Source organism: Mustela lutreola, chromosome 2 (genome assembly GCF_030435805.1).
Source record: "Mustela lutreola isolate mMusLut2 chromosome 2, mMusLut2.pri, whole genome shotgun sequence".
In the NCBI taxonomy this organism is placed as follows: domain Eukaryota; kingdom Metazoa; phylum Chordata; class Mammalia; order Carnivora; family Mustelidae; genus Mustela; species Mustela lutreola.
Window position 1 is genome coordinate 26472575 of NC_081291.1, and position 23608 is coordinate 26496182.

At 39.8% G+C, this 23608-nt stretch overlaps 1 protein-coding gene across 39 annotated transcripts in view; it reads left to right on the top strand.

Moving 5' to 3' along the window:
• The first annotated feature begins 15471 nt into the window (after nt 1–15471).
• Nucleotides 15472–23608, top strand: part of SLMAP (sarcolemma associated protein) — a 144188-nt gene continuing 136051 nt past the window's right edge. For all 39 annotated transcript variants that reach the window (XM_059161267.1, XM_059161265.1, XM_059161283.1 and 36 more), the window contains exon 1: nt 15472–15913. In XM_059161267.1, coding sequence (XP_059017250.1) covers nt 15716–15913 — 198 coding nt within the window. In that variant the 5' untranslated portion in view covers nt 15472–15715. The remainder of the gene's footprint in view (nt 15914–23608) is intronic.

Genomic DNA, 23608 nt, shown 5'->3' on the forward strand with positions numbered 1-23608 from the left:
ATAGAAAAGAAAAAAACACATGAAGGGCTAATACACCTAGATTAAACCAGCAAGTAAAAATGTACATAGAAGTGCCCCTAAAAGCCTGCAAATCAATGCAATTGAACTCAATTCAATAAAAAGATTATTGAGGCACCTGGCTAACTCAGTCAGGGGAACATGTGGCTCTTGATCTCGGGTTGTGGGTTCAAGCCCCACAATGGGTGTAGAGATTACTATAAAAAATAAATAAATAAACTTTAAAAAATAAAAAAAGATTTTTAAGTGACTACTACATGCAAAGACAAGGGCTAACTTTTGTGGGAGCAAAAAGATGAGAAGGCATGAACTCAGTATTCAGAATGTTCACACCCTAATAGCACAAATTCCTTGGCCATTTATCTTCACTTAGGCCTATATGATAAGAATGGGCCCTAAGTATTTACTCTTAAAGGGGCAATGATGCCTACATTAAATTTGGTACAAAACTCAAAAGATGTTAAGTGAAAAGCAAGTCTCTCTCCCATTCTTATTCCCCAGTTCTATACCTTCGCCCATTGCTCTTTTCTTTGGAGGTTACCGTTGTTACTAATTTCCTCCTGTATATCTTCCCAGAAAATGCTCTGCATTTATATACAGGAATATGCTGAGAAGGCAAGAACATTAATTGTCCACTCATCGCTTACTCATTCAAGTAAGATTTTTAATATGATAATATTATACTCACACATGATTTTACATGTTGCTTTTAAAATTATACCTTGGGGATTGTCCATATTCATGCATACAGAATTGCTTCATTTATTTTTAACCTGAAGATTGTTCCATAGTCATTTTAGGCAGATGCTTCATTCTTCTTTACCATCAACACAATTTTTCATTGCATGAATATATTTAACCCGTACTCTAATTAATGGACCACTAGGTCGCTCTCAACATTTTGCTAATATAATCCCTCAGTGAATATCCCCTCTAGATACTGAAATCATTTTGGAATAAGAAACGACTGTGTGGGGGGTGCCTGGCTGGCTCAGTCAGTAGAGCATGAGACTCTTGATCTCAAGGTCATAAGTGGAAGCCCCATGTTGGGCATGGAGATCACTCAAAATAAAATTTGAAAAATTTTTAAAAAATGACGGTGTGAAGGTAGTAATATTTGGCTTCAAATAAAATTGATAAATGCTTAGTAGAGACATTTGTTGGATTATAATGAGCATTAAAAGAACAAAGCATTGGGGCGCCTGGGTGGCTCAGTGGGTTAAGCCGCTGCCTTCGACTCAGGTCATGATCTCAGGGTCCTGGGATCGAGTCCCGCATCGGGCTCTCTGCTCAGCGGGGAGCCTGCTTCCTCCTCTCTCTCTGCCTGCCTCTCTGTCTACTTGTGATTTCTGTCTGTCAAATAAATAAATAAAATCTTAAAAAAAAAAAAAAGAACAAAGCATTAAAGATACGCTGTATCTGAAATATGTTCCCCCAAACAACTGTTGAAACAACAGAAAAGCATAAAAACTGACAGGAAATCCCTACCCACTTAGTGAGACTCCTCAGGAGGAGTAAATAGATAGATTTTACCCAGTGTCTTCCAGGCCCACAGTGGAGCTTTGTCCCACTAACAGTGGGAACTCCCTGTGGAATTCATGCCTTGGCACTAACAACTTCCCCTAGAGAGTTTGGATCTAGCAGTATGGACATACAAATATTCATTTGTCATACAAATAATTCATCAAAAGTCCTTTGGATATGCAAGTGGAGGAGCAGATTTCCTTTTGCCCTCCCTATTGACTTTTATTTAACTTCACTTTGAAATAATTACAGTTAGAGAAAAGTTTTAAGACTAGCACAAAGAACTCCCATTTTATTCAAATTCATTACTTTAAAAAAAGATTTTATGTATTTATTTGAGAGAGAGTGTGTGTGCCTGTGAGAGAGAGCGTAAACAGTGGAGACACAGAGGGAGAGGGAGAAGCAGACTCCCCATGAGCAGGGAGCCAGATGCAGGGATCGATCCCAGGACCCTGGCTAGGATCACAAACTGAGCTGAAGGCAGATGCTTAACCAAGTGAGCCACCTAGGCACCCTTCAAATCCATTACTTTAAAAAACTTTGGTCATATTCTTCTCTCTCTGTCTCTGTCTCTCTCTATATATAAATATATGTGGTTTTTTTCCTGAATTATCTAAGAGTAGTTTGCATAACCTGGCAATTCACAGACCTGTACCCCTCCCTGGGGCTAATAATACATTATATGTTAATAATAATAATAATAAAAGAGTAGGTTGCATACATACTGCTCCTTTACCCCTTAATACTCCAGTGTGTGTTTTCTGAAAACAAGGGTATCCCACTGATTTTGTGGGGAGAAGGATTAACCTGGCTACTCCCATCTATGAGCTATAAGGAACCTAAAGGGGTCTACTTTATTTTACATGGGAAAACCCAAAATTGGCAAATGAGTCAGCCAAGGTCACATTGCCAGTATCTGGGATGACACCATCTCTTCTGGCTCTTTCCACTCTACAAGCCATTAGGAATCATCTGGTCCAAACTGTTCAATAAATTTTATAAATGAAAAATAAACTGAAAAAATGAAAACTATGGCTCAGAGATGGTTTATGATTTGTCTAAGGTCACATAGGAGGTTATTGGCCTGGATTCCATAGGCAGCTAAACCTCTTTGCTAAGGGGCTCAAAGAGAAGACTAATTTTCCTGAATGCACACTCAGTGAGTAAACTGGTAAGTCGACATCAAGAACTTTTGCCTGCCCAGCAATCCCTCCTCTTCTCCTGACAACAGCTTTGGAAAACCATCCCTCTTTCATTGGATACAGAGTTAGTTGGATGGTCCTTCAAAGTCCCCCTCCCTTCTGGCCATGAGATGGGGTCGTAACCCAACCTGGATCAGGGGTCTCTGTGGCATTTGAATCTCAAGGAGAGGAACTCAAGGAATGAAAGAGGGCAAGTTGATTTCTCCTAAAGTTGGTGTTGAAGAGGCCTCCTAAGGATAGGCTGCCTTATTGGCTCTTGTTGCTGATTAACTTTGCTTCCCATCCTTCCTGAGATTTGCTTCTTTAGCATTTCGTTCCATTCTCTGAGCTTCTCCCACGTCTTTCCAATAATTTCTACAGGCTTAGGTTGGCCAGGGTTAGTTTCTGTTGCCTGCCTAACCAGTAACAGCTGACTAGGAAAGAAAAAAAAAAGTGTTTCTACTTGCCCAAACAGAACAGTGACGTAGGTTGTATATTTAAAAAAAAAAAAAAAAAAAAGTGGTGCCCGGGTACACCCTTCCTTCCTTAAAGCCTAGCATGGAAGTACTTTCCAGGCTCATCCCACTGCTGTTCAGTCTCACTAATGACGCTCCACTTTCACCCCCGCGGAAGTGACTGTTCCTGGAAAAACAGAGCAACCTTTCTGTTAGCTGTGGCTCTTAGAAATGTCTCTAGCAAGGGGACCCCACTTAGCAGTTATTTTAACTCCACTGCCCCCAGACTGCTCCACCTGGGTGTTCAGTGTGGTGAAATATAATCTGACTTGAGCACAGTAGCCCAGGGCAGGCTCCCTGCCTGATGGACTCTAGGGCCTGCTGCCAGCCGGAAGTGAAGACACCACTGTTTGTCTTGCCTGACAGTCTGTTCCTGACCTCCTCAGAGGACTTTTGGAAGGAACTCACACGTATACAAGAACACATCGATGTCTCCAGAAAGACACTCAGACAGTGCAGTCTGAATCTGTATCCAGGAAAGAAATCTCCATAAAAGCGTAATCATTGGCAAAGAGGTTCCCAAGTTCATGCTGAAACATGGCTTTTTTTTTTTTCTTAAAAAAAAAAAAAAGAGTTATTTTAATGTTATATATAATTTAACATTATTTTAAATACTATTATGCAGAGCAGTTTAGCTTCACATTAGCTACTCAAGAACCAGATCTTTCCAAGCCAAAGATCCAATCATTTCACAAATATCTTTGTTTCTTTTGTGCCAGCCACTGTGCTAGATGCTGAAAAAAAACAGAAAGCAAAATCTGACAGGCTCCTTACTCTTAAAATGCTTACAGTCCAGAGGGAAAGCAAACACTTGTGAAGATGTTAGGCTCGTATCCCCTTACAAATTGTTACAAGTGCTATGGAAGGCAAGTACAAAGATCCGTGAAAGAGATTAAGAGTAAACTATTTTCCTCAAAACAAGTCAGTTTCCATAATTCCAAGTGAAAAGGAATTTTTTAAGTAAACTCTATAACAACATGTTCACAAGCCTGAGATCAAGAGTTCCATGCTCTACCAATTGAGCCAGCCAGGTACCCCTCCCCTCCAAATGAACTTCTTAGGACTATAGAGAAATCTCTCCACCTTTTACATTACTCTGTAAATGTACCAGTGCAGCCCTGATGAGAAACACCATAGGAGATCTAGTTGTCCTCTCAGAGCAAAACCAAGGGGTCCTGTCTTTATTTTTTCCATTGCATTAATCATTATCATTTCCAAAGCCAAATGGAAGAGGAAAATCACTCAGACAAAAATTTCCTAAATAATAAAAGATTATTATTTCAAAGGCAAATACAAATGGGGAAGTATATTCATTTTCTATTGATGCTATAATGAATTACCATACATTCAGTCGCTTAAAACAACACAAAGTTATTATCTTAAAATTCTGTAGGTCAGAATTCCAACTGGGTCTCCCTAGGCTAAAATTGCAGTGTTGGCAGAACTGAGTTCCCTTCTGGAAGCTCTAGGAAAGTGAGTATCAGTTTCCTAGCCTTTTCCCAGCTTCTTGAGGCTTCCTTCATTCCTTACTTCATGGCCCCCCTTCCTCCATCTTCAAAGTCAGCAAGAGGGTGAGTCCTCACATCACATCTCTCTGACCTACTCTTTGCCTCCCTCTTCTAATTCTAAGGACTCACGTGATTAAAAGTAGATCCACCCAGATAATCCAGAATAATCTCCCAGCTCAAGTTTTGTACCCTTAAACATACCTGCAAAGTGTCCTATGCCATGTCCTGAACATAATAAATTCTAGGGATTAGGGCATGGATATCTTTGAAGGACCATTATACTGCCTACCACAAAAAGCATGAAAAATGTTCTTGTGAAGGGTGAAAAAAAGGAGTGGTGCTTCATTCTATGTGGACAAAGCAATGGCTACAAGATGATGCCATTTTTTCTGGGTAGCACCAAACTGTTTATAGGGGTTATCTCTGGGCTCTGGAATTATGGGTGGCTTTTCTTTATGCTTATGTTTTCTACATTAAAAATAAGATAATTAAAAAACCCCAATTCATATATTGTGATTATTTAGGATAATGTCTGTATTGTTAGGAAATGCATGCTGAGATCAGTATGCATTTTGGAGTAAAGTGTATTGGTGTTTGCAACTTCTTGTCAAAAAGTTGAGAAAAACAGATAAATAAGGCATATTTGACTAAATGGTAACAACTTTGAATCAAGGAGGGGTATATATGTGTGTTCATTGTAATTTTATTTCAATTTTCCTGTACATTTGAAACTTTCTGTAATAAAAAGTTATAATAAAGTACAACATTTTAATGGGCAGAGATTCTATATTGATTCTGTATTATTCTCATTATCATTTCCAAGAATAAATTCAGAATCTAATCTAGAGTGAGAGGATAAATTATAAAATCAAGGCAAGCTTCCCTCTGCAACCATCTTCACCACTGATACCAAGTTATACAGTTAGATTTCAGGAAATGGGGAGATGGACCTGTCTGGTTTCACTTAAAAAGGTCTCACTCATTTCTATAGGGATGCTTCTTCACTAATTTCTCTTATAGCATTTCATGTGTTGTGCTAGTCAGCATGCTAGCCTTGTAGAGAGGAGACTGGGGGCAGGACCAGCTCCATAATTTGAAGGACCTAGTGAAAGAGGAAAACGAGGGTCCCCTTTGTTTAAAAAAAAAATATATATATTAAGAACTTCAAGACAGCGGAGTCCTTCTAAGTGCAGTCCCTGTGTAAGGTCACACACCCATGAAATTAGCCCTGCACAAAGCTCAGCCGACTCCACAAGCTGTGGGCATGCTTGGTGGGAATGGGAGTGGAGGAGGAGTCTAGCACTCTAGACTCCTCTTACTGCCTGGGTCTCTTCACTCCATTTCAAACAGTCTTCTCAGGGCTGCTTATGACCAAAGGTCTCTGAAGAATCTATCAATCCCCCAAATTACAACAATTTGGTAAGATACTGTTGATCATTATCTGTTGTACAGTAGTAGGAACAATGCATTTGTCTGAAACAAAAGCTCTAATGAAACTTATTAAAAGGAAACACAATTATATTAAAAAACGATGATTCAGAAGTCATATATTTTTTTAAAGATTTTATTTACTTATTTGACAGACAGAGATCACAAGTAGGCAGAGAGAGAGAGAGAGGAGGAAGCAGGCTCCCTGCTAAGCAGAGAGCCCGATGCGGGGCTGGATCCCAGGACTCTGGGATCATGACCTGAGCTGAAGGCAGAGGCTTTCACCCACTGAGCCACCCAGGCACCCCGATTCTTAAAATATTTTTTTTAAAAATCACCAGATGAACAAAAACACCACTATAAACAATCTTGGCTTTTTTTTTTTTTTTTTAAAGATTTTATTTATTTATTTGACAGAGAGATCAGGAGTAGGCAGAGAGAGAGAGAGGAGGAAGCAGGCTCCCTGCTAAGCAGAGAGCCCGATGCAGGGCTTGATCCCAGGACCCTGAGATCATGACCTGAGCTATAGGCAGAGGCTTTAACCCACTGAGCCACCCAGGCGCCCCTATAAACAATCTTTGATATTTTAATTGGTAACTAAGCTATTTAAAAACAAACCCAAATATACCAATAAAAAGTCAAAAAAATAACTTATGTGGCTTTCTTTTGTTCTTAAGGATTTGTTGCATTCCAAATAACATTCTCTCTCTCTCTCTCTCTTTTTTTTTTTTTAAAGATTTTATTTATTTATTTGACAGAGAACACAAGTAGGCAGAGAGGCAGGCAGAGAGAGAGAGAGAGAGAGAGAGAGAGAGAAGCAGGCTCTGCACTGAGCAGAGAGCCCGATGCGGGGCTCGATCCCAGGACCCTGGGATCATGACCCCGGCTGAAGGCAGAGGCTTTAACCCGCTGAGCCACCCAGGCGCCCCCCCCCCTTTTTTTTAAGATTTATTTATTTAGGGGTGCCTGGGTGGCTCAGTTGTTAGGCATCTGCCTTTGGCTTGGGTCCTGATCCCAGAGTCCTGGGATTGAGCCCCGCATTGGGCTCCCCGCTCTGCGGGAAGCCTGCTTCTCTCCCTCTCCCATTCCCCCTGCTCATGTTCCCTCTCTCACTGTGTCTCTGTCAAAAAATAAAATCTTAAAAAAAAAAAAAAGGTTTATTTATTTATGTTAGAGGGAGAGGGGCAGAAGGAGAGGGAGAGAGAGAGTCTTAAGCAGATTCTATACTGACCCTAGAGCCCACTGAGGGGCTGGATCTCACCACCCTGAGATCATGACCTGAGCCAAAACCAAGAGTCAGTCACTTTAACCAACTGTACCATCGAGGCACACCACCTTCCCTGCAGTAACATCTTAAATTGATAATACAAAGCAAGAGAACACTTCGAGTAATCAAAAGGGGACTTACACAGACTGACAAAATCAACAATTTTTTTCCTTCCTTCCCCCACCCCCTCCCATACTGACTTTTTACTATTGATTTAAAGTGTTTATTACCTTTAGGAATAAGGCTCCTAATATTGATATTCCCATTTCCTTTTTTTCTTTTCTTAAGATTTTATTTCTTTTGGGTCACCTGGGTGTCTCAGTGGGTTAAGCCTCTGCCTTCGGTCGTGATCTCAGGGTCCTGGGATCAGCCACGTATCGGACTCCTTGCTCAGCTGGGAGCCTGCTCCCCCCGCCGCCCCCCCACTTGTGGTCTTTCTTTCTGTTTCAAATAAATAAATAACATTTTAAAAAAATTTTTAAAAAAAGATTTTCTTTTTTAAAAATTATATTTATTTGTCAGAGAGCCAGAGAGAAAGACTGATCAAGCGGGGAGGGGGGGGCAGGGGGAGTGGCAGAGGGTGAAGCAGGCTTCCCGCTGAGCAAGGACCAAGGAGCCAGATGCAGGATCTGACCCCAGAACCCTATGATCATGACCTGAGTGAAGCCAGATTCTTAACTGACTGAGCCACCAGGAGTCCCTAAGATTTTATTTCTTCTAGAGAGAAACACAGAGCACGAATGGGGAGGTGGGGGTTCAGAAGGAGAGGAAGGGAGAGAGAGAATCTTAAGCAGGCTCCACGCCCACTACCGATGCGGGGCTCCATCTCACTCCTATTATATGGTACTCTTAAAAGGGCATGCAGGGGCTCCTGGGTGGTTCCATGAGCTAAATGTCTAACTCCATTTCGGGTCAGGTTATGATCTCAGGTTAACGAGATTGAGCCCCACCTCAGGCTCCGCGCTGGGTTTGAAGCCTGCTTGGGATCATCCCTCTCCCTGTGCCCTTCCACCCCAACTTGGGCGCTTACTTTCTCTCTCTCTCTAAAAAAGGAGGGGAGCATGTGTTCTGTGGCTTAGAAAAATATCTGGAAAGATATAGTTAACAAACTGTTAACAGTATTTGGCTCTAGACTGAGGATATGTGATGAAGCTAGAGAGGACTTTTATTTTCCTTACTTTGCTTATTTGAATATATGCAATGAATATGTATTTTATCAATCCAAAAAGTGAGTAAGGATATTGTAAAAAGAAAAAAAAAAAACCCCAGCATGTACTTTACACTTAGCATTTAGTCTTTTAATTCATTTATTTAATTAATTAATTCAGTAATTTAATCTTTTTGAGCCTCAGTTTCCCTATTTATAAAATGGGATTAATGGTACATAAAGATGTCCTGAGGAAAATGCCTTACCACATGGTAAAATACACATTCAATAAAAGTCTCTTTTCTGAGCCCCAGTTTCCTTGCCTGCCAAATTAGGGAGCTGGATAAGTGGTCCATGAGCCTTTCGAGAGTTAATCTGATTCTCTCTATGTTCACAGAAAAAGATTGCTAAATGACAAATAAAAGCCTTTATTTGTCATTAGGAAATTATTTTTCTTCTATTTCCTGAAGAACCAAGAAACAAAAAACAGATGAGCAGTACCTCTGGAATGTCTGGGCCACTTCACCCCGGACACCTGGGAAATGACAGGGTATTTCCATTCATTAGCATCTCCCTAATGAGGGAGACTTCCTTATTAAAAAGAGGATGAAATTTTAGTTTTAATAACCCATTGTGTACCATAAAAAATATTATATACTCTCAATTTTAATTTTTGACTACTCCAAGGCTCCTCTTTAATTAGTTTGTCTACTGATATTTGCAATCTAGATACTCTGTTTAAGCAGTTATGCAAATTTTCTTTTTTTTAGTTATGCAAATTTTCCATAATTCATTTATCATGTGTCATTGGTTAAAGTCTAATTAGATCATTAGCACTTGGGGGGTTGTATATTAAGTGAGTTTACAGAGTTGTCTCCTACACGTCTGAAATGCTAATAATGGCCTATCTCTCATGGTACTGGGGTAATGATTTTACAATTTTGTCTTTGCTTTTCTAAGATGGAAAACTATCATGGATTATGGATCATAGCAGTGGTAATAGTTATCAGTCTATTAAAAAGGTAAACATTTTAAAAAGAGAGAAAGCTACAACATTGGAAAGTACTACTATTCCAAATTTCTCAAAACATGACATATATATTTTATGTAGGCTCCATACCCAACATGGGGCTTGAACTCACAACCCTGAGATCAAGAGTAGCATGCTCTACTGACTGAGCCAGTCAGGCACCCCAAAACATGACCTATTTTTTATTTAATTAAAATCTTGTATGGATACAGAATCCAAGAGAGGAACACCCACATGGCTTAGAATTCAAAATATCTCATGTATGAGATTTCTTAATTTAAGACTTTTCTGTGCCTGCTGAATACCAGTGGGTGAAGAATGTCTTCAATGTCATTTGGCATTTCTTGCACCCTGCATATCTTGGTAGGATTCTTTACCCTTCCAGGTTACAGCATCCCAGCTTTTCTAACAGAAAAAACAAAACAAAACAAAAACCCTCTTCTGTTTGTTTAATATTAAAGAGATACTGTAGTAAAACTTAAGGAGATACTTTTTATTTCTACATTTATGAACAAGTTTCTCCATATATGAATTAGGATAATACAACTTGCTCCTTACTGTATGGAAAGGCTAGTAGGAAGAATAAAAAAAATAACATTGTATAAATATCTACTATTTTCAAGACATCATGGAATGAAGACAATGACTTTGTCTTGCATTATCTTCCTTGATGCTAACAAAACTCTATGAGGTTTTTTTTTCTTTCGTTTTAAGATTTTATTTAATTATTTGAGAGAGAGAAAGCACAAGCAGGGGGAGCCGCAAAGGCAGAGGGAGAGGCAGGTCCCTGCCGAGCAAGGAGCAAAACGTGGGACTCAATCCAAGGACCCTGGGATCATGACCTGAGCTGAAGGCAGACACTTAACTAACCAAGCCACCCAGGCGTCCCAAAACTCTGTGAGTTATTATCTGCTTTTTTTCAAATAAGAAAACAGAGTTAGAGGAGCTAAATAATTTATGGTTTACAGTGCTGGTAAATGATGATGCAAGGTCTGATTCAGAAACCTTGATTTTCATTACTCTAACTTAGGAGAAAGATGAAAATGTTCTGAAGTCCTTTGTTTTGGCCTCCAGTCCTTCAGCAATTGAAACCCACTTCTGTGAGCCTCTCCTTGACCAACTCCCGCCCCTAAGCTTCAGTAATATAGGCCTACCTGTAATTCCCATAAAGTCCTGTCCTCTCAAGTTTCTGGGTCTTTGTTTATGATGTTTTCTTGGCCTAAAATTTCATTATCTCACTACTACCAGAGTAGCTGCCCTACTCCTACTCATTTTTCAAGTCTCAGTTTAATCTGCTGCATGCTGTTATATGGTCAATTAATCTTCAACAAAGGAGGCAAGAATATGCAATAGGGAAAAGACAGTCTCTTCAAAAAATGCTGTTGGAAAACTGGACAGCCAGTTTCCATACCAAAAGAATGAAATTGGACCACTCTCTTACAGCATTAAAAAAAAAAAAAAAAAGAAAACACCTCAAAAATGGATAAAGGACCTAAATGTGAGACCTGAACTCATAAAAATCCTAAAAGAAAGAACAGGCATTAATTTCCCCAACATCAGCCATAGCAACATTACTCTAGATATGTCTCCTGAGACAAGGGAGACAAAAGCAAACATAAACTATTGGGGCCACATCAGAATAAAAAGCTTCTGTACAGCAAAGGAAACAATCAACAAAACTAAAAGACAACCTACTGAATGAGAGAAAATATTTGCAAATGACATATCTGATAAAAGATTAGTATTTAAAATATATAAAGGACTTATACAACTCAACACCACAAACACAAATAATCCAATTTAAAAAACGTGCAGAAGACAGGAACAGACATTTTTACAAAAAAGATATACAGATGGCCAATGGACATGAAAAGATGCTCAGTATCACTCATCATCAGGGAAATGCAAATTGAAACCACAATGAAATATCACCTCATACTTGTCAGAATGGCTAAAATAAAAAATACTAGAAACAAGTGTTGGCCAGGATGAGGAGAGAAAGGAATCCTTGTACACTACTGATAGGAATACAAACTGGTGCAGCCATTGTGGAAAACAGAATGGGTATTCTTCAAAAAGTTAAAATGGAATTACCCTATAATCCAGTAATCCTACTACTGGGATATACCAATAGTATTTACCAAAAGAATATGAAAACACTAATTCAAAGGGATATATGCACCCCTATGTTTATTGCAGAATTATTTACAATAGCCAAATTATGAAAGCAGCCAAAGTATCCACTGACTGATGAATGGATAAAGAAGACGTACACACACACACACACACACTGGAATATTATTCAGCCATAAAAAGAATGAAATCTTGCCATTTGCAATAACATGGATGAATCTAGAGAGTATAATGCGGAGCAAAATGTCAGAGAAAGACAAATATCATATATTTCACACACATGTGGAATTTAATAAAACAAATAAAGTAAAAAAAAAAAGAGAGACAAACTAAAAAACAGACTCTTAACTATAAAGAACCAAAGGGGAAGGGGTGCAAGGGGATTAGGAATACACTTATCTCAATGAGCACTGAATAACATATAGAATTATTGAATCACTATATTGTACACCTAAAACTAATATAACAATCTATGTTAACTATACTGGAATTAAAATTTAAAAAATAAACTACTCTGCCTTGCTCCTGTTACTCTTGTTATACTCGTAAGGGCAAGTATCTTACTGTGTCATCAACTAAATTGTGAGCAGCTTGAGGGAGTCGGGGTTTTTTCATTGTTGCAGGGCTTTTCAAAGGAGCTGTTTCCCAGTTGGCATTCAATTAAATATTTATAGAATGAACAAATGAAAGTATGCACAAATAACTTATGAATTCATTCACAGAACTCATTAAGGATTTGTGGAGGGACCTGTGTTACTTTATTCCACATAAGCCTAAAAGTAAATGAAAACTTTTCATCTTCTTATATTAAAACTTTTCAACATATCTTTTTTTTTTTTTTTTTTCAGGAATAAAGTATCTGGAACACAGTAGTAGTTAAATACATATTTGCTGAGTTAGTGAAGAGTCCTAGGAAAGTACACAAATATACAAGGTCTTTATAATCTAACATATATTCTTCGGTCCACACTCACTCTGTGCCAGTTCTACTTTATCCTGTAGTAATGAGTAACAGTATGTAATTTTCATTCATGCATCAAATAATTTATTGTCACTATTATGTGCCAGGCACATTGGTCCACTGTTTGAAATAGTTTTGTTCCTTTTTTGCTATTCTTTCTTCCTGGAAATTTAAGAAGTCATTCAGCAAATACCTCATTTGTTGTGGTTTTCCTACTTTCATTCCTTCAGTTCAGTTAGTTACCTCCTGCAGAAGTACTGTCCCTGTCATCTTCAGTACTCAGTGCTTGCTTCCATCTTAGCCCTCTGTCTATGTTTGTTACCACATCCCACAATATCGAGGAATTGCTTTCAGAGGGCAGGGATGGAGGGTTTTTTGGTTTGTTTTTGTTTAACTATTGAATTGCCCCCCCCCCCCAAAGATTATTTATTTATTTATTTGACAGAGAGATCACAAGTAGGCAGAGAAGTGGGGGCGGGGGATGAGGGGGAAGCAGGCTCCCTGCTGAGCAGAGCGCCTGATGTGGGGCTGGATCCCAAGACCCTGAGACCATGACCTGAGCCCAAGGCTTAACCCATTGAGCCACCTAGGCACCCAGGGTTGGAGGTTTTGTTCACGTATGTGTCCCCAGGGTCCAGCACAGAATTTAGGACAGGTAGGATAGGGTGAAAACCCTATATGTAAGTACTGAAATGAATTCCCACAATAAAAGTGAGTTATGTATTATCTCCAAGTTATAGATGAGAAAAGGAGACTTGAAAGGGTTTAGAAAATTAGAAAAGCCCAAGGTCACACAGTAGTAGAGCCTGTTCTGAAAGGAATTTGAAGAATGAAACCATCATTGGTTCTAAATGAATAAAACTCCTTCCCACTATGTTTCTTGAAAATTTCGTTTAGATTTTGTATTCTTTCCTTCTATAGACCAATGACTCCTGGGGACAATACGCCCATTTTTTTAATACTGAAAATTGTTTGCCCTCTCTCTGGAAGCAACTTGATTTTAAACTTTCTGAACTCACATTCTTTCCGGGGTAGAATCTGCACTGGAGTCCTGGGGAGGATGTGATAGGTCCCCTGGGAAGGGTCATTCGAAATGGAATGCAGGGACTGAGGGTTTTACCCTGGGCAGGATTCACGGAAGACTTTAGCACGGGGAGGATAGGTCTCAATTTTGATGCACAAATCCCAAGACTTGTGGGAATCTGGTTGGTCACACCTAAGGCGGCAGTTAGGGGACTGTGCTGCCCACAGCTAAGATGACTGCAAATGAACCTCTCCTTCGGATGGGTCTGTTCTCTTCGTTCATTGGTATTTTCAGTGAGAAGTAAAGTAAATAAAATTTAGTAAAAGTTGGTGTCTTCTTACCAAGACCGTAACGTAGGAAGTTGGCACGTTTTGTTTGGAAAACCTTCAACAGGTCAAATTTTCTCTTGCCCTTAACCAAAATGGTCGTAAAGGTTGTCCCACGGTTTGAAGCTTCAAGCCCTTAACTAACATGGCGTCTAGAGCTCCTTAAAAATTAGCTTGCCCTCTTTTTTGCCCTTGACCATCATGGCCTCCACGGCGTCGAACACGTGACGACCCCGGACTACGGCGCGGGAGAGGGGGTAGGAGGGCCCTTGAAGGGTGCGCGTTCCCGTGGCGGTGCACCGGGTAGGTTTCAGTCAGAGTCACTATGGCGGCCGGCGCTGGCAAGGTAAGCTGAGGCGGCGGCAGCAACGAGGGAGGCTGGGACCGGTTGTGGCGTCCGGGTTCTAAATCCCCGCAGCTCGTCCGCGGAGAGGTCGGCCGAGGTCGTGGCCAGTCGCGGGGACTAGCGGGGGGCGGGTTGAAGGGGTGCGGGCTGAGGCGGGCGGGCACCGGCGCCTGACGGCCGTTTGTTTTGATGTTTTCCCCACCAGGTCGGAAAGTTTCCTGCCTTGTCGGGCACAGCCTGAGCGTGTCCCACCAGCCGCGAGTGGTGGAGGCTGCGGCGGACCCAGCCCGGGGCCTCCAGGCCTCTCCCCTAATCTCCGGGCCAGCCTCCCTCCCCCACCTCCTCGTCCGCTGGGAGCTGCGGCTGTCGTCCCTGAGATGCGACCCTCGCGGGGGCGACCCTGAAAGAAGGCGGCCGGTGTGCTGAGCAGCAGCCAGGAGCTGAGGCGTTCAGGGACCAACTTCCTGCGGGCCGAGACCCCTGAGCCTCCGCGGGGTTGCGCCTCGCTCTGTCCGCACCGGCCTGCCGAGCCGGATCTCCGCCCTGGGCGCGGGGACGCCCGCCAGGTGCCCGGGAGTCCCGCCTCGGCCGCTGCCCGCGCCTCTGCCTGTCCCCCTACTCCTCGCGCCAAGGACCCCAGCCACCGCCGTCTCGGCTCGTGCCAGGGACCCCGTGCCACCTCCCGGGCGGCCTCCGCGCAGCAAGAGCAATGCAGACTGTCCCGCTGGCGGTCTAGACCCCCACGACTCTGCCCTTCCACTCCCGAGGCCCTCAAAGACGGGCGGTGGGTGCCCAGAGGTGCTCGGCGACACCTTCCTTCGGCCCGAAAGGACCTTCCTGGCCGCACCGAACCGACCCTTCCTTCATGCTGCAGTGCTGCAACATTTCCGCCACCGAGGGGGGAAAGCGGCCGCGATCCCAAACAAAACACAAGAATTGGTGTGTGACTCATCTGCTTGGATACCTCCAGCCCCCAAACTGTCTTCCAGGAGTTTTCTTAGCCGAAGCTGTCCGATGTTTGAGGCTTTTCTTCCCAGGGAAGAAGATGGACTGAAAGCTGCCAGTTGGGGACTTTTTGCGATCAGGGCGCTGCTGGGTTTTAAAGGAGGTGATGGGGATTGCGCTGGCTTGTCTTCCCACTCAAGTGAAGAGTTGTTGATGTTCACTGGTTATGCTTGGACAATGCGCAGTTTGTTTTAATTTAAAATTTTGGGGGGGATAGGGGCATAGGCTTGTGAAGGGCAGTCCGGATCCGGTGGAACTCCTCTTTGTCCTTTGGTAGGAGAGACACCTCCAGTCTGTCCTCGATGCCGTCAGCCTTGGCCATCTTCACTTGCCGCCCGAACTCGCACCCATTTCAGGAGCGCCATGTCTACCTGGACGAACCCATTAAAATCGGCCGCTCCGTGGCCCGCTGTCGACCAGCGCAGAATAATGCTACCTTTGATTGCAAAGTGCTGTCAAGGAATCATGCTCTCGTCTGGTTTGATCACAAGACGGGCAAGGTAATGTCACCACATTATCTAACAATCTTTACTTCTCATTTCCCTTTGCCCTTTTTGCATAATGTATGCAGGATCCCAGCTTTTGCACCCAGAGGAGACTTTGAGCAAGGCCATGGAACCAACTTTTTGGGTATTTGGTTTTACTGGAAGTTTAGTTGAGGTGGTTGAATGGAAAACAGAGAAGGTATTGTAATTAAATGCCTGGGGAGGGCGATGGCATCTTGATAATGTGGTCATTCCCAGTGAAATCACAAACTCTCATTCATTTCAGAAAACTAGATAGTGAAACTTGGCTTTTTGCTTCAATCTTTTTAGAAAGGTGAATTTGCCGTTCAGTGTTTGAATAAGCAAGCGGCAGTTCCCAAAGCAATGCAGGGAATCTGTGGCCAGTATTACACTGGGGCTCAGGTGTCTCAGGGGTGAAATGGAGTTAGTACAGCTTTTAGCTGAGTTCAGATCATGGTCTTTCTAGTAAGGACGGTTGTTTGTGTAAATTAACATTTTTGAAATATTTGATAAGGAGTAATTTGCAATTTTCAAAGCCAGTTTCATTAATCATGAACAACTGTAGCTTTACATTTTGAGAGTTTTGTTTGCAAGTTGGGTGAACATACATGTATTGCTTTTGAGATCAGACGAAATCGGGCGCGTTCAGGGTGGTATGGCCGTAGACATGTATTGCTTTTGAAAATCATTCTTGGTGTTCCTTGCAAGAACTTACTAAAAGTACTTAATGCATACTTGTAAAGGTGATATTTAAAAATCAGTGTTATGAAATTAATTTACTTTCTGAAATTATATCCAGTTCTATCAAATATTGCATTACCTCTATAGATGTGATAGGATGAATTTAATGCTCTTTAAGTGTGATCCTTTTTGCATTTTTATGTTGGCACCCTAATTTACTATACTTGTGGGTGCTTATATTTTAAGAATACAAGAAAAAGTCAAATAAGGCCCTTTCAATTTTTAATACTTAATCTGTGTGAAGAATATACTGAAGAACTCATTTTTGTGCTTTTGAGATACTGAATCGGTTCCGACTTAGATTAAGTTATGTAAGACTAATAGAAATACCTTGGGCTTCACCTCCTGACTTTTAAATGATGAAATCTTTTTTAAAAGAAGAATTTAAGTTTCCAATGGTAGTATTTTGAAATGAAAGACACTTGAGCTTCAAAAAAAAGGAGAAAGCAATACTCTGTTGCTACAGAATTAAGGAATTATTATATAAATCATTTTTCAAAGAAAGGAGGACGAGATTGTGCTTGCATAATACCTATGTCTTACTCTGTGTGTAGGATGTGAACTGAAAAAGATGTTAATTTTTCTGTATAACACCAGATGTTCATTTACCTATGGAACAGACCCTTTTTCTTTCTCTGTAGAAACTGAAGTTTGGGTGTCTGAAAGACTTCATAGATTACCCATAATCATTTAAAGTGAATATTCATGGAACTCATCTTTCCAGCTATCAAATTCAAACATCAGTTAACTGCCAGTGCCTTAATTCAACCAGCTTTGACCTTTTTGTCTAAGCTAAGGTCCAACTTAATCAAATAACAGGTTTGCTTAAAGTACATAATCCGCAAAGGCACCTGCTTTACTTTGGTACGCTACTCAAAAGAGACTCAGGTTTTTTTACTTATTTAAAAAATAGTGATTACATGAGCAGTGCTTTTCATGGCTATACTAAAACCCCCACAGTAGATTATTTTGAGATGGCTAAGTCTAGATCCATAGTGAGTATTGTGTAAATTGAGCAGACATGTTAAAATTGAGTGGAATTTGTAATTAGAAAAACTTATCTTTAAAAGAGACACAGCTTATTTCCACCACTTTCACTTTTTTCCTGCTTTAGCTAAGAACAGGGTATGAGGCCATTACTTTAGGTATAGATATAATTATTGATTACTGCACAGCCTAATTTAGTTAAAACAAATAACCTGTCAGATTTTGCCATGTGATCAAATTATTTTAGGAATAAAATTGTTTAAAAACTTAGGTTTGAACAGACAGGGTTTTATTGAGCACCTCTTATGTGCCAGATACCCTGAGGTACACAATTCCAAAGAAAACCCACAGTTTGACCAAATATCACTTACTGTTTTCTATGTGTGAAATTTCTAGTTTGAGGATTTCTGCTATAATTATCTCATAACAATTAAGTCACTGAGCCTAATATATATTCCCAGCAAATTCCTTTATACAATACCATAATCCCCTCCTTCTATAAGCATCACCTCAGGCAGGTTTTTATTTTTCAAACATCTCATCTCTAAGCCTTAGTTTTCTCTTCTGGGAATAATAGTGCCACCTACTATTGTTTTGTGGATTGATATGATCATTACTTCACACCCTGTTTGTGGCCCTTATTAAGGGTCTAGTCCTTAGTGTGGAGGGTGTTTGAGGTGGGGGGAAAATCAAACCATCTAGGCAGCTCTTTGCAATTTCTGTATGCTATGGAATCCTAGGAAGGTAATGAGAATTGTTTTTTCTTTCATGTGAGGGCATATGTAGAAGTAATCTTTTAAATTGAACATACAAAACTGAGAACTTTGTTCAAATTGGCACTTTCTCTGGGAGGTGGATAATTAGAGTGATATATAACCTTTGGTTGACTTTTACCTTGTGATTTTTTTCATTCTGCACTGGCCATTATAGGTGACCCATTAAAAGCTAGAAGAGGTAATAAACACTTGAAACTTTCTGATTATCCAAGTAATACATATTCATTGTAGAAAATCTGCAAAACATAGGCTCATGGAGTCTAGGTGACACTTTTTAATGCTAAGTTTGTGGAATGCCTTATGGGTACTAAAAACCTGCAGGTTGGAGGGTGACAGGTTTGCCATAAAGTGGAATTTAATAAACTTTCCCAAATCATCTACTCAGGATTTTAGCAGTCTGTTACTGCCCCACTTGGGTGCTGACCCTGTGTATCATCCTTCACTTCTCTTGGAAGTCAAGCTCTTCAAATTAGATGGCATATAATAGAATGGTTATTAATCCTTCTTTTGACCAAGTTACCACTGAACAAGCAAATCTACCCATATGGTGGTTTCATAGAAGGGGTAGTGAGTGGACTGCCTCCTTCTGATTTGGATGGTCCCACTTGATTTGAGTCTCTGGACAGGTGATAGATAGTCTAATGGTTGATACAGTAGTCTATTTGCACTCTTACTGTAGTTTACTTAGTAATAAGTGATAGTAGTATTCTACTTCCAGTTTCACTTTTTCTTACTTAAATTCAATGCATATTTTTGAGCACCTGTTCTATCATGATCTGTTTTAGTGGAGGGCACAGTGGTGAGAGGGAAGAAAACAAGAACTGGTTAGAAATTGTTATTCTTTGTAGAAGCTTATATTTTGGATACAGAGGGTGACTGTACACCTTAATAACAGTTCATTGAGAAGGGTGCCTGTCTGTTAAGTGTCTGCCTTCTGTGATACTAGGGTCTGAGGTTAGAGCCCTGTTGCGGGCTCCCTGCTCAGTGGGGAGTCTGCTTCTCTCTCTCCACCTGCTTCTCCCCCAGCTCATGCTCTCTCTCAACCTCTTAAAAAAAAAAAAATATATATATATATATATACACATATATATATATTTATATATTTATAAAAACAAGTGATTAAGATAAGATAGTATTAAGTTTAAACGGCAAGGGTGATGGTGTTTGAATTAGACTTTACAACAGGGGTGGATAGGTACATCTTAAGAAAAGCTGTCATTTTGGCATGGTTTTTGTGTGTTTTGGGTGGATGAAAGTAGAATAAAACAGACCAAAGCAGGTAATTTTGAATGAGTTTGACATCTTCTAGTCACTCATGAAATTGATTTTGTTGGATTGGAAAAGTTTTTTGGAGAGTAGCTATGTGTGAACATCCATTTTGTGTGACATTTTTATGTTTGTTTCTCTTTTATAAGTAGTTGTCAGATCATGGAAGAGAGGGTGTCTGCCTTATTTGTCTGTTTCTGAGTAGCTAAAGCTGAGGAGATAGTGTGGAGTGCCTTGATTAACAAACTAAGGGCATCGACCCATGTACTGTGGAAGGCCAGGGAAAGTTCTCTGCAGGGCACTGACATAACAGAACCACCAATTAAAAGTGATATGACAACAATATGTAGGGAGGCCTGGAGCAAGGACAAATGGGAACAGCTTAATTAATACTTGTACGCTAACTATGTACCATACTCAGTTCTAAATGCTTTACATGTTAATTAATCCTTAAATAACTATTTAAGATAACTGCTTATTTTCCCCACATTAACCCATAAGGAAATTAAGGCACAGAAAGATTAGATTAACTTGCCCAAGTTCACATAGCTAATAAATGGTAGAGTTGGGATTTGAATGTCGGTATTCTGACTTTTGACTCTAGAGTCTAGAACCGAAGCTCTTAACTACTCTGCTATAGCAAGGCTTTGTAACAGTTTAGATCTGATATGGTTTTGTCAGGGCATTGACCATATTCACAGTAGAAATAAAAATGATTAAATGCTAGAAGGTAAAAATTACAAGTATATTAACTTGCTAATTAGGACTTCAGCAAAAAGAGAGATTCTGTAAGTATTGGAGATTTTAGGGATGATTCATAGATAGGATACAATTTAAGCTAGATCTTAGGACTTTTAAAATAAGGCAGAAGTAAATAGAGTTAGTCAGGGGAAGGAGTTTTGGTGGGAAGAGTTCCTGAACTAAAGGCATGAAAGCAGGAATGATATGTCACATTGCAAGGAAGTCATTGCAAAGGAAGAATCTTCAGAATTTGTCAGTCAAGATAGTTTCTTTTTTCTTCTTCTCCATATCTAAACAAGACAACAAAGATCCTGGCCTCAGCTTTTGGGAGAATAGCAGATCATTGATTTTATTTATTTGTGTATTGTTTTACCAATTTTTTGTTGTTGTTGATAGAAGTAAAAATGTCATTAAGAGGTGTTGGTTTTTGTGACAAAGTAATATAATTGAAAAATGTTATGTTTGAGGCACATTGATATAAACATGTTCAGAAAGCCAGATTGTATATCCAAAGCACAGATTTATTTCATATTTTTCACAATAGTGGAAGATTAATGAAATATTTTACCTATTCAAGTTAAAAAATGTAGGTGGTGTATATACTTAAAACCTTTTTTTTCCCACTTAGATATTTGACTTTTCTCCTTAGGTTGAATTTACTCTTTGCCTTCTTAGGCTTCTATTTGGTTTTCTCAAGTGGTATTTATGTTAGAGCTTAATATCTATTCTCTGCGGCAAATAGGAAGGAGAGTGTCTGTCATTTAGACTTTTAAGTGAAAAGACTGTGAGATTGGTTCTTTATGTATGTCACTTACTTGAATCAAGAAAAATGATGGCATTTGTTAGCTATGGAAATATTCTAAGGAGTCTTCTGTGCAAACTTCTCTCGTTGCCACTATGAGTAAATGAACAGTTTACCTGTTTGCCCAGAAATCTTGGTTATTTCCCCATTAATTTTTAACACGATGTACAAACACCTTCAAAATCTGTCTCTTATTTCCCTTTTTTCCAGCTCCATCTTCTATTACTCTTTTTTTTTCCTTTGCCCCAAACTATGCAGTAGCTGTGTGACAGTGCTCTCTGTTCCTAGAACAAGTGCCTTTTTTGCTGTTTTGTCTTCCACAATGACCTTTCCCCTTCATCCCTTGAGGCCCAGTTTCAATGTGAAGCCTTCCTTAACTCCTACTAACTAAAGAATTAATAGCTTCTTCCTTTATACTCCCATAGAACTTTGTATATAATTTCATTATGGGACACAGACAACAAAATAACTATAATGCAAATGTGCTTGCCCTGCCAGATGTGAGCTCTTGAGAACAAGAGGATAGGCACTACATAAATGTTTGAATGAGTGAAATGTGAACAATAGAGCTGTCTGTACTTCTACAACCCTGATTAGGGTCAAAGGGCAGAAGGTCATTTGAGTTAGTCCTTAATTTGAGATCATGGACTCAATTACCAATAGGTAGTCTTTGTAAAAATCATTACTTACTGAGAATTTGCAGTGTGCATGACAGTTTGCTAAGCATTTTGGGACAGTAGAAAATCTTGTGTTTGGTGACATTAATTTTGAGCCATTACATATATATATCCATTCTCATGCAAAATAATACTTTTAATGGTTTTACAGTCAGAGTACTTTCTTATTTCACTTGATCTGTATAACACTCTTAGGAGGTACATAAAGCAGCTAAAGGCTGGATGCCTTTTATCCAAAAGGAGTTGGATGTTTAGAGGTTATTTGTACAGGGTCATCTATTAGTAACAGTGGAGTTGGGACCAAAATCTAGATTTTTTCCCCCTTGAAATGAAAGCCACTGTTAGACTTTTATTCTAAACTATCTTAGTATGGACTGAACAGTTACTGTAATGAAAATCTGTCTTTTGCTCTCTTGAAAGATAATCTAAGCTATTATTTTCTGGGTGCATAACTAAAATGCTTATCATATGACAGACTTCCAAATTCTGTAAGAACCTGAGTTAATTATTTCTCTGAGTCAACTAGCATTTTTAAAAACATACTTCTAATACTTCCAGCAATAAATATATTTTTCCTTAGGCTTGCATTCATGCAACTGATTCAGATTTGGGTGTTTATGCAAATGAATGAAACAGCCTTGGAAAAACTAGCCTCCCATGTAAATTTTTTATCCTTCAAAGAGAATACCTGTGAGGCGCCTCGGTGGCTCCTTTGGTTAAGCCTCAGGCTCTTGGTTTCCCCTTAGGTCATGATCTCCAGGTGGTGAGATTGAGCCTTGAGTCCTGCATTGGATTCTAAGCTTGGTGTGGAGTCCTCGTGTCCCTCTCCTCTGCTCCTCATCCTATGTGCTCCCTCTCTCTTTCTCTCTCAAATGGATTCATAAATAAAATCTGTTTTAAAAAAATAAAGAGAATATGGGACGCCTGGGTGGCTCAGTTGGTTAAGCAGCTGCCTTCGGCTCAGGTCATGATCCCAGCGTCCTGGGATCGAGTCCCATATTGGGCTCCTTGCTCTGCAGGGAGCCTGCTTCTCCGTCTGACTCTGCCTTCCACTCTGTCTGCCTGTGCTCGCTCTCGCTCGCTCTCTCTGACAAATAAAAAAAAAAAAAAAATCTTTAAAAAAATTAAAAAAAAAATAAAAAAAATAAAGAGAATAGCAGATAGGTGTAATTTGAAAAGTTTAAAAAGTTTTTGTAGGCACTTGAAAACGTGGATGTTTTTGGTGATTAATACTGATCCTTTGTCAAATACAGTTTGGGTTAGATTTGAATTTAAAGATGTAAGAAATGTTTCCTTATTTATTTGTGTTAAGGATATGTCAGTACTTATAGGTTTATAGTTTTATCTGCATTTATAACTACTGACTTGTTCTAGATGTGAGCCAAGCAGAAATGAATTTCCAATATGGACCTTTAAGCTGTTATTTTTTATTTACACAAATAGTAGGAATACATTCTCAAAAATTCAAGCAATAAGGAATTATATAGAGAATATGTATGTTCTCCTGAACATAGTTACCTCTCTTTCTCTTCCCCTATTCCAGAAGTAACTGTTGTTATTAATTTGGTAAGTAATTTTCAAAAATTTTTCTGTTTCCTTACTTGGGTGTGTAGATCAAGAAACATAGTGTTTTGTTGTTACTTTTTTTGGTAAGTGATTGGATCATAATTTAAAATGAACTTTTTAGCTGATGATACCA